Source organism: Dermochelys coriacea, chromosome 2 (genome assembly GCF_009764565.3).
Source record: "Dermochelys coriacea isolate rDerCor1 chromosome 2, rDerCor1.pri.v4, whole genome shotgun sequence".
Lineage (NCBI taxonomy): Eukaryota > Metazoa > Chordata > Testudines > Dermochelyidae > Dermochelys > Dermochelys coriacea.
Window position 1 is genome coordinate 19,031,845 of NC_050069.1, and position 10,617 is coordinate 19,042,461.

The 10,617-nt window shown below is 47.9% G+C and overlaps 1 protein-coding gene across 1 annotated transcript; it reads right to left on the reverse strand.

Moving 5' to 3' along the window:
• Positions 1-3,935: 3,935 nt before the first annotated feature.
• Positions 3,936-8,358, reverse strand: LOC119851182 (elongation factor 1-alpha-like; the record flags this gene model as incomplete). Its single annotated transcript, XM_038390594.2, is given in 7 exon segments — positions 3,936-4,265; positions 4,720-4,757; positions 4,759-4,952; positions 6,043-6,299; positions 6,709-6,859; positions 7,207-7,506; positions 8,227-8,358. Coding segments are annotated over 7 exon segments (1,191 nt in total), but the record flags the coding sequence as incomplete, so codon positions are not given.
• Positions 8,359-10,617: the final 2,259 nt, after the last annotated feature.

Below are 10,617 nucleotides of genomic sequence, written 5' to 3' on the forward strand. Positions count from 1 at the left end.
AGTATGCACACGACGTTTCCAATGCAAGAACAGAGTATTTTTGACAGATGGTGTAGAGGATCTTTGAATCCTCCTTCAGCAAAAAGGTACAGGCACTTTCCTGGTTAGAGCTCAAATTTTTAAGTAGGCCTGCCCTCTCCTTGCACAACAGAGCTAATATTTGTTCATTCAAATTCCTCAGTCTGCTGTTCAGAGATGTATGATCTGCTTACCCTATTCAACACCAGTAAAGAAAATGGAAGCTTTAAGCTGAACGATGATTGGCTGATCAGCAGTAATCAGTGATTAGGTTCAGATGCTGAGCAGTAAGCCTGTTGTAACTATAGACTATATCTAATCCTTAACATTTACTGTATTCAATTAAGGCCTATTATATAGATTACCTAGTGAAAGATAAAGGGTTAAGAGTTTGTAATTCAATATTGGAGGTTGCTCAGTCAGACAATAAATCCTTCAAGCCACCTCCCACAAAGTAGTCAGTCATATGCTACATCTCAAATGGCCTAGTTAGAAGAAGAAGAAAGTATGTCTATGGATTGTAGTTGAGGGAAAGCCCTCGTGTCTAAAGATTTGTGCTCTGCATGTGCACAGTAAGCACTAATCCTTCAATTTACAGGAAACATAAATACTGTTAATTAGGGGAGAGATCTATCTAAGCCCTAAATAAAAATGCACTGACTATTTGGACACTAATTTGTGACATGCAAGTCTACTTAAAATACACCAACATTATTATACTGCAAAACTTTGGAGAGGCCCTGAGACTGCTTGGCACTTGTTAGAATTAGATGCAGCAGGTTCAGGACACTGTTGAAGTTTGCTAATATTGCACAACTATAGGCCTAAATCTTAAGATGTGGCTAGTTCAAGATTTTGTTTCTAGAGTATGTGTGATAAGCACAGAGTTAGTGGGAACTTACACCAGTAGACTTTGCTGGTGAATTTAAGTTGAGATATTGAAGCTAAACATTAACTGCTTGTTTCTTTGTGAAAGGAATGGCTTTATGGAAGCTGACTTTGTAAACAGCTATTAGTGTAATTTTACTTCCTTGCACCTGTCACAAACAAGATTAGGTTAGTACTAGTGCACTACTGGTTTAATGTACAGGATTACAGGACAAATGGCAGCTAGTCTAGGAACTACAAATTGACCAGAACCACCCCTCTACTTTTTACTCCCGTTTCACTTAGACTTATCAGTAAAATTTGTCTGCATTTGTAGATGATTTAGAAGATTCCATTTCTTATCAAGATCAGCACCTACAAAACCTTAACTGTTCTCCTGCTCCATCAGAAAAGCCCTCTTGCAAGGCTAAGCAACAATCCCACCTATAGCTTCCTAGCCTAGAGTCGAGGATTAGTCTAGCCACATGTGCCTTTCTGCTCCCTCCCATTCAGCTATCTTTATGATGTAGGCTTATGACATGCTTGTACCAAAGATGCATAAATTGGAGATTTTAGGTTAACACCTGTGAAAGATTAACTGTACTAGATCACAGGTAAAACTAAAGATGCTAGACTTATGCAAAATATCTTGTCAAGTTTATTCAAAGAACACTTAAGCCAGCAGTCCCCAAACTTTTGAGGGTCCCTTCTCCCCCCTGGGGCCAGGAACCAGCCATGGGTGGATGCAGACAGGGGTAAGGGGGCCAGAAGCCGGGCTGCAATGGGGGCTAGCAGCCAGGCCAAGCCCTGCCCCTAGCCATGAATGGAGCTGTGCCAAGTCTTGGAGTTGGGGAGGGGCTCTATGGTGCTCCCTCCCTGCCCCTTTGTGGGCTAGCCTGGACCCTGCCACGCCACACATGCCCCAATAGTCCTCCATATCCCCCCAGGGGGGCATGCTTTACACTTCTGGGACCTTGGACCTAAGCCATCTTATACCCATTAGTGAGAACCATAGGCTGGAATTTAGGCAAAGAATATAAGTAATGAGAACGGATACTGAATAAAGTGTTAAGCTGGTTCAGTTTCTCTGGCACTTAACACTACAGGGGGTGGGGGTGGGGGAAAAGAGTTTGGCCTCTTCAAGGCTAAAACTAAAGAAGACTTCTGAAAGAGAACCCTAAAGGATACTGTGGGGGGGAGTCAATTAAGACTCTTAATTGCCCTAGGTTTTTCAGTGACAAAAGTCATGTTTAAACTAGGGCTGTTGATTAATTGTTGTTAAAAAAATAACTGATTAAAAAATTGCACTGTTAAACAATAGACTGCCCATTGAAATTAAATATTGATTTCTATTACAACAGAATACAAAGTGTACAGTGCTCACTTTATATTTTTTTGATCACAAATATTTGCACTGTAAAAATGATAAAAAATAGTATTTCAGTTCACCTCATACAACTACTCTCTTGCAATCTCTTTATCCTGAAAATGTAACTTACAAATGTAGATTTTTTTGTTGTTCCATAACTGCACTCAAAAACAAAACAATGTAAAACTTTAGAACCTACAAGTCCACTCGGTCCTACTTCTTGTTCAGCCAATTGCTAAGACAAAACAAGTTTGGTTACAATTTGCAAGAAATACTGCTGACTGCTTCTTATTTACAATGTCACCTGAAAGTGAAAACAGGCATTCACCTAGCATTGTTGTAGCTGGCACATAAATACCTTGCAGTGCCAGATATGCTAAACATTCATATGCCCCTTCATGTGTTAGCCACCATTCCAGAAGACATGCTTCCATACTGATGCTTGTTTAAAAAAAAATTAAATTTGACAACTCCTTGGGGGAGAATTGTATGTCTCCTGTTCTGTTTTACCCACATTCTGCCATATATTTCATGTTACAGTCATCTCACATGATGACCTAGCACATGTTTGTTTTAACACTTTCACTGCAGATTTGACAAAATGCAAAGAAGATACCCATGTGAGATTTCTAAAGACAGCAACAGGGCTCAACCCAACATTTAAGAATCTGAAGTGCCTTCCAGAAATCTGAGGTATCGAGAATGCTTTCAGATGTCAAAGAAGCAACACTGACTGAGATGATGAAAATGAACATGTCAGTCTGCTCTGCTTTTGATTTTTATCAGCATGGACACATCTTTTGGAATGGTGGTTGAAGCATGAAGGGACATATGAATCTTTATCACATCTGGCACATAAATATCTTGCAATGCCATCTACAACAATATGGGCAGTATTATCTCCTGCAAATTGTAACCATACTTGTTTGAGCTATTAGCTGAATGAAATTGTATATATTTATTACATATGACACACTGAGTGAACTTGTAGGTTCTAAAGTTTCACATGATTTTATTTTTGAATGCAGTTATTTTTTTGTACACCATTCTACATTTGTAAGTTCAACTTTCATGATAGAGATTGCACTACAGTACTTGGATTAGGTAAATTGAAAAATGCACTGTAAAAAACAAGGTAAGTATTTGTAATTAAAAATTAAGTGAGCACTGTACACTTTTTATTGATTTCAGTTACAACACAGAATTAATTTGAAAATTTAGAAAACATCCAAAATAAAATGATATTCTATTATTGTTTAACAGTGAAATTAATCATGATTAATTTTTTTAAAAAATAGCTTGACAGCCCTAATTTAAATCTAATCCTACCTCCCTTTTCATCTAGTGAAAATTTACGTGGCCATTCATAGAAGTGCTAACCACTAGACTCGCATCCTAGTTCTTGTTACTACTTCCCCCACAAGTAGAAGTGAGCTTGCTTCTTGAGTTTAGAGTCCTTTACATAGAAGCGCCTTGAAGTTCACACTGGCTTGCTAGAGTGTTCTAAAGTAGTTGAGACTCCTGAAGCTGTGGCCACCTGTCAAACCTACTTACATAGGTGCAAGTGGTAGTTTGAAGCTGTCCTTAAGATCTGTTCAAATTGCCTTTGTGGTCTCCACAGCTGGAGATATTTTTCTAGGAGCTTAAATAAAAGAGGAGGTACCAAGCTGTGCATCTCTTAAATGATTTCTTTATTAAACTGGATGCAGGCCTCTGAGATGAAGAGGCTTTTAATGTTCAGATAATGTTGCTGGCTCTGAATCAGCCATAAAACAAACATCCCAATTCCAGGTTAAGCAAAACAAAAGTCCATCTCAAATTAACCTTATTACATTAAAGATACCTTTCAATTAAATTGGCTTTAAACAAAAAAAAAAAAAAAAGGACCCATTTCACTTGATAAGCAGAGCTTTCTGCACCTGTTTTCTAGTGACACCTGCAGGCTTCTTTTCCACAGATTTGATGACTCCAACTGCAACAGTCTGCTTCAAGTCCCGAGCTGCAAAGAGACCTGAAATGAAGTTAAATATTCTAGTTGCCTTTCAAACAAAGGAGAAGGTGCTACTGCTTATATTCATGCAGTCACCTTGTACTTCCTGCAGCTCCATCTGTCATCTTATAATTAGACTTAAGCTCTTTGGGGCAGGAACCATCTTTGTTCTGTGTTTGTACAGCAGTAACTCAGTGGGGGGCCTGGTCCATGACTGGACTCAAATGTTACAATTCAAGCAGTTCAGACTGCTAAGCTACCTTTAGTGCAGTAACAGTCTGTTTATTTAAGTTGCTTAGCTGAAGTCTGCAGTTTACAGTCAGCTTCTACTTCCCTGCCCAGTCCATCAAACTACACAAGATCATGATAGACAATGGAAATGGAAGCTCCTAGGGTTTAGCTAAGATGACTCATCACATCTCATGTATGCGATTAGTAGCAAATAGGTAGAGCTGACTTGACTTCAAACACTTGCCTAAAGGAGGATAGTCAAAAAACCTCTCCACACAGAGGCTTCTTAGGTGCAAGCCTGACAGTAGCAGAGTCTCCGGACTTCAGCACGGAGGGATTGTCCTCCAGCTTCTCCCCAGATCGACGGTCAATCTTCTCAAAGAGCTCAGCAAACTGGCAGGTGACATGAGCAATGTGACAGTCTACCACTGGTGAGTAGCCAGCCTTGATAAAGCCAGGGTGATTCAGGATGATCACCTAGGACAAAAGGAGGGATTTGTTCCAGGTACTAAGGATTTGTGCTTTAGGAGTTCCCCAACCCTCTCATTGTCATTTTAAATGCCTAGACCACTGGTTCCCAAACTTTAACAACCTGTGAACCCCTTTCACTAAAAGATCAAGTCTTGCAAACCCCCTCCTAAAAATGAATATTTCCAGGGATTTTCTCCTTTACTCAAGTATAAATTATAAAAGCGGTGATCTTGGAAATATAACGTGTTTATGACATGCTTATTACACACTATTTATCATTTATCATTACAGTATTTATTATATGATGAAAATGGCAATGCTCTTTCAAGATCTCACTTTCGTAGCTTGTATCACTTTGAATAAGCCTGTTATAAGATAAGGCTCCTATGTTTCATCAAGGAGTATCAGATGTGAAACAGCATGATGATATTTAAGAAGCCAACTCAAAGAGTTCCTCCTACACAAGCATTCAGATCTTGAGCAGTCCAGGCAAAGAACGAACATAAAAAAAGCTTAAACTTCTTCATAGTAATTTAAAAATACTAGCTGCCTATTTAATTGTAAAACCAGCAAAAAAAATATCCACCACCCTTTCCATTTCTTATAAGGAGTCTTGAAGTTTAAATCTCCTCCGTGTGATAGATATGCTTGCTTTGATCTGCTTAGCTCGTGGAAGTCCAGGGGCTCAGTGCTGCTGGCCCCATGGTGTCTGGGGTCCGTAGGGACAACTCTGTCCACCATTAGGGATGTTTTTCCTGAGAACCCCCTGTAACATTTCACAAACCCCCAGGGGTTCCTGAACCCCAGTTTGGGAACCACTGGCAGAGACATTTATGAGAGCAGCACCTCCAAATTTGGGCAGCAGATAGGGCTAGAAGCTGCCTAAGCGAACAGACACCAGCATTGGTGAGGAGCGTCTGTAGCAATTACTGTATTCTGCAGAGTCCAGTCTGACTGACCCCCACACCTATTCCAAACCTCCCAGTGGTGCTATTAGAGGTCACACCCCTCAGGAATCATGGCCTCCCTGCTGCACAGACATGAAGGGCCAACACTCTATAAACTATGTGAGCCCCATAGAAGCAAGTCTCTGCACCTGAGCAGTGAAGTGGGCTGCTGCTGCTGGGGGGTCACTCCTGGAGTTGCCAGCTACATGGCCCCGTCTCAGGTTTTTGACTGCAATGTTCTTTATGTTGAAGCCCACATTGTAACCAGGAAAAGCCACCTGAAGCAGCTCATGGTGCATTTCAATGGTTCTGACCTCTGCTGAGAGGTTTGCAGGGGCAAAGGAGATGTTCATGCCAGGCTTGAGGATGCCTGTCTCTATCTTCCCCACTGGTACAGTGCCAATTCCTGGGAAGAGTAAGTCAGAGCTGACTGTGGAAAGCCCATAACCAGCACAGCAAGCAGACCAGTTAATTTGAGGTAGGGTGGGGGTGTCCTGGCCAGGATGGTGAAGGAGGGAGAGTCTCCTCAGAAGTGTTTCCTTCATGAAGTTGAGTCTTCACTAACCAAGGCCAGAAATAGCAAAGAGACCAGTACCCAGGCTGCTGCCTCTGCTAAACACTTCCTGAGTCTTGGGCATTGCAAGGAACAAGTTACTGAGAGACTCATCTACACAGAAAGTCATTAACTTGGAGGTGATTTGGGCCCTTCCCACAGAGGAACAGTCAATCACCTCAGAAACCCCATGCAGAACCCAGCTGATCTACATCAGCTCTAGATCAGCATGTCCCAGGGTCCCATTCCTGCCTGGACTGACCTCCGATCTTGTAGACATCCTGCAGAGGCACCCTCAGGGGTTTGTTACTGGGCCACACGGGTGGCAGGAGAGAATCCAGCACTTCCAGGAGCGTCTGTCCCTTCCCGGAGCCCTCCTTCCATTTGACCTTCCAGCCTTTGAACCACCGCATCTGCAGGGGGTAGAGGGAAGCCAAGGAGCTGCTTGGCAGCCTTTGGCTACAGGAAACGCAACCTGGGGCTGGGACCCAAGGTCTGGCTTTAGCCCCCGTGGGAGGGCCGTGCCCCTAGGCCTGTCCCTCCCAGCCACAGCTGCAGCATCCAGCGCTTCACCTTGCCATCCCCAGCTCCAACCGCATGGCACCTTGGGCTCTGCCTCCTGGACCAATCGCCTCCCCACCCACTGGGCATGGCCCAGAGCCGGGGCGGGGCAGCCCCTCCATGGAACTGAGCGCCACGTGGGTGCCTCCCACCAGCAGCGGCCCTCAGCTCCCGCACCCCATCCCCGGGTCTCCCCCACCTTGGGGCTGGGCAGTGTGACGTTCTCGCCGGCCCAGCCGGACACCGGCACGCAGGGCAGCGCGGCCGGGCTGTAGCCGCCGATCCTGCACAGGTAGAGGTTGACGCCCTGCACCACCTCCTGGAAGCGTCGCTGGCTGTAGGGCGGCTCGGTCAGGTCCATCTTGCTGAGGCCGAGCAGCAGCTGCTTGACGCCCAGGGTCTAGGCCAGCAAGGCGTGCTCGCGGGTCTGCCCCGGCCGGGGCACGCCGGCCTCCCCCTCCCCGGGCGCGGCCGAGACCATCCGCACGGCGGTGTCCGCCTGGGGCAGAGATGGGCCGGGAGAGGGTGGGGGGCCGCTCCGTGCGCCCGGCGGGGCTGCAACCCCCCCAGCCCCGTGTAACATTGGCCCCAGCTCAGCCCGGGGCAGGATTGGGGCCGTTCCCTGCACCCACAGGGCTGCACCCCCCCCCAACACACACACACACCCTGCAACACCGGCCCCAGCTCAGCCCGGGGCAGGATCGGGGCCGCTCCCTGCGCCCACGGGGCTGCACCCCCCCCAACACACACACACACCTTGCAACACCGGCCCCAGCTCAGCCCCGGGCAGGATCGGGGCCGCTCCCTGCGCCCACAGGGCTGCATCCCCCCCCAACACACACACACACCCTGCAACACTGGCCCCAGCTCAGCCCGGGGCAGGATCGGGGCCGCTCCCTGCGCCCACGGAGCTGCACCCCCCCCCCAACACACACACACACCTTGCAACACCGGCCCCAGCTCAGCCCCGGGCAGGATCGGGACCGCTCCCCGCGCCCTCGAGGCCGCAACCCTCCTCCCCAAACACCGCCCCGCAGCTCGGCCCGGGGCAGGATCGGGGCCGCTCCCTGCGCCCACGGGGCTGCACCCCCCTAACACACACCCCCCCCCCCCCGCAACACTGTCCCCAGCTCAGCCCGGGGGCAGGATTGGGGCCGCCCCCCGCGCCCTCGGGGCACCGGCCGCACCACCACCCCGGGCGAGGAAGGGGCCCCGCTACCTGGGAGGTGCCGCTCAGCACGTTCTTGATGAAGTCGCGGTGGCCCGGCGCGTCGATGATGGTGACGGAGAAGCGGCGCGTGTGGAACTTGCGCAGCGGGATGTCGGTGGGGATGCCCCGCTCCTACCCCGCTCCCGCCCCGGCCCCCGCCCCCGCCCCGCTCCCACCCCGGCCCCGCCCCCGCTCCCGCTCCAGCCCCGGCCTGCAGCCGTGCCGCTAGGGGCCCGGGGAAGGGCGACCCCGCTGTGGGGACGAGCGTACCCAGCTAGCCGCGGCCTCCAGCAGCCCGGGCTCCAGCCCCCCGGCCCCGGTAGATGAGGTGGCCGCTGGTGGTGGATTTACCCGCGTCCACGTGGCCCCCGATTACGATGTTCATGGGGGTCTTGCGAACCGGCTCTGGCTCCCCTAGCCTGCCGGGGTGGCTGGAGGCGCTTCCGCCGCCGGCTGCGCCTTCAGAGGGCACGCTGATGGGCGCAGGCCCGCACCGGCCGCCCAGGCCGCGCCCCGCGGGGACTCGGCCGTGTTTCACACCCCTCCGCAGCCCCGCGTTGTGCCGGCGCCTCAGCCCGGAGAGCAGCTTCCCCCCCACGGCGCAAGTCTCAGGTCCCCGCGCTGGGCCCGTGCCCCGGGGTGACCGTGCTCATAGCAAGTTACTTAAAAGAGAAACCCAGCTCCAGCCCCGCCGGGGTGTCCCGCGGGCACCACTGCCCCCGCCTTTGTTCCCAAAGAGAATAACGTGGGGTCTTCTTCTCACAGGCAACTTCACCGGGGCCTTGGCCAGGTTGCATCTCCCCCTATGAGGAGCGATTAATAAAACGTGGACTTTTGAGCTTGGAAAAGAGGCTACTAAGGGAGATGTGATAGAGGGCCGTAGTACAGAGGAAGTAAGTAAGGAGGTGTTATTTACTCCTTCTCCTAACACAAGAGCAAGGGGCTGCCAAATGAAATTAAGAGGTAGCAGGTTTAAAACAAACACAATCAAGTTTCTTTTTTTCACTCAATGCACTGTCAACCTCTGGAACTCCTTGCCAGAGGGTGTTGTGAAGGCCAGTACTATAATGGGGTTCAAAAGGGGGCTAGATAGAATAGATCGATGGCTATTAGCCAAGATGGGCAGGAATGGTGTCCCTGGCCTCTGTTTGCCAGAAGCTGAGATTGGGTGACAGGGCATGGATCACTTGATAACCTGTCTGTTCATTCCCTTTGAGGCATCTGCCATTGGCCACTGTCAGAGGACAGGATATTGGGCTTGATGGATCTTTGGTCTGACCTAGTATGGCCGTTCTTATTAAATGTCATCATTATAATTAACTAAAAGAAACTGAGTCTTCCAAAGCCCACCAGTCATCTGTATAGGCAGCCAGTAGTTGATTTTCAGTCACAGGAGGCTAGAATTTCATGGAAAGTCAGACTGCTCCTTGGGTATTTGCTAGAGTACTCTCTTCACTGTAACCATTTTAAGACACTGTCTTGTGTTCTTTCTGGTGTTAAAATGACATTATAATTTTGTCCCAAAATTTACATTTTTTAAAAATCATGGAGCCCAGTTCCCAGGATATTTTTACCCTTTTAATAAAGATGGTTTGTCACTGGATCTCAAACAGTCCCTTGCAGTGTTTGCAACCAATCACAGATGCATTGTGTGAATGCATAGACCTAGAAGATGAACACAGTGTCAGTGGGCCCTTGTGTGGGGATATGGGTCTGTCAGCATGGAACTGATTGCAGGATCGGGGCCTAAAGAACAACAGATTCCCCTATTCTCATTTTCTAAGCTGGAGACAATGAAAGTCCAATATGCAATAAAGAGCACAGGTGTTGGGAAGTGGACTACATTGGAAAAAAATTTGTAATGTTAAAGCTCTAATATGAGTCAGGGGTTTCTTAAAATGTCATTTTAACATGACAGTGTCTTTCTTACACATTTTACATGCAATCTACTGCTAATAATGTTTATATAGATTGCCAACTCTTTGGGGCAGGGATCCCATGTTTGTTCTGTGTTGTACAGCACCTAGAACAAGAGGGTCCTGGTCCATGATTAGGGCTCCTGTTTGCTTCCGTAATGCAAATGATATCAAAGTAATATAATGGAGTCAACTAAGGAAGCATCAAGTACAGTCCATTCACCTTAGTCTCTTTAATTTTCATAGCCAAGGTGCTGATACTGCAAGGTGCTCCTGCAGCAAGATGGTCCAGTGGTTAGGGCACTGTTCTAAAACTTGGAAGACAGGTTCAATTCCCTTTAGTGTGACAGTCAACAAAATTCTCAAAGCTATTTACGTCCTTAACTGGCATTGTAATCAATGGGAGTGAAGTACCTTTGCAGATCTAAAGCATAAGCTTTCGTGAGCTACCGCTCACTTCATCGGATGCAAGACTTTGCAGATC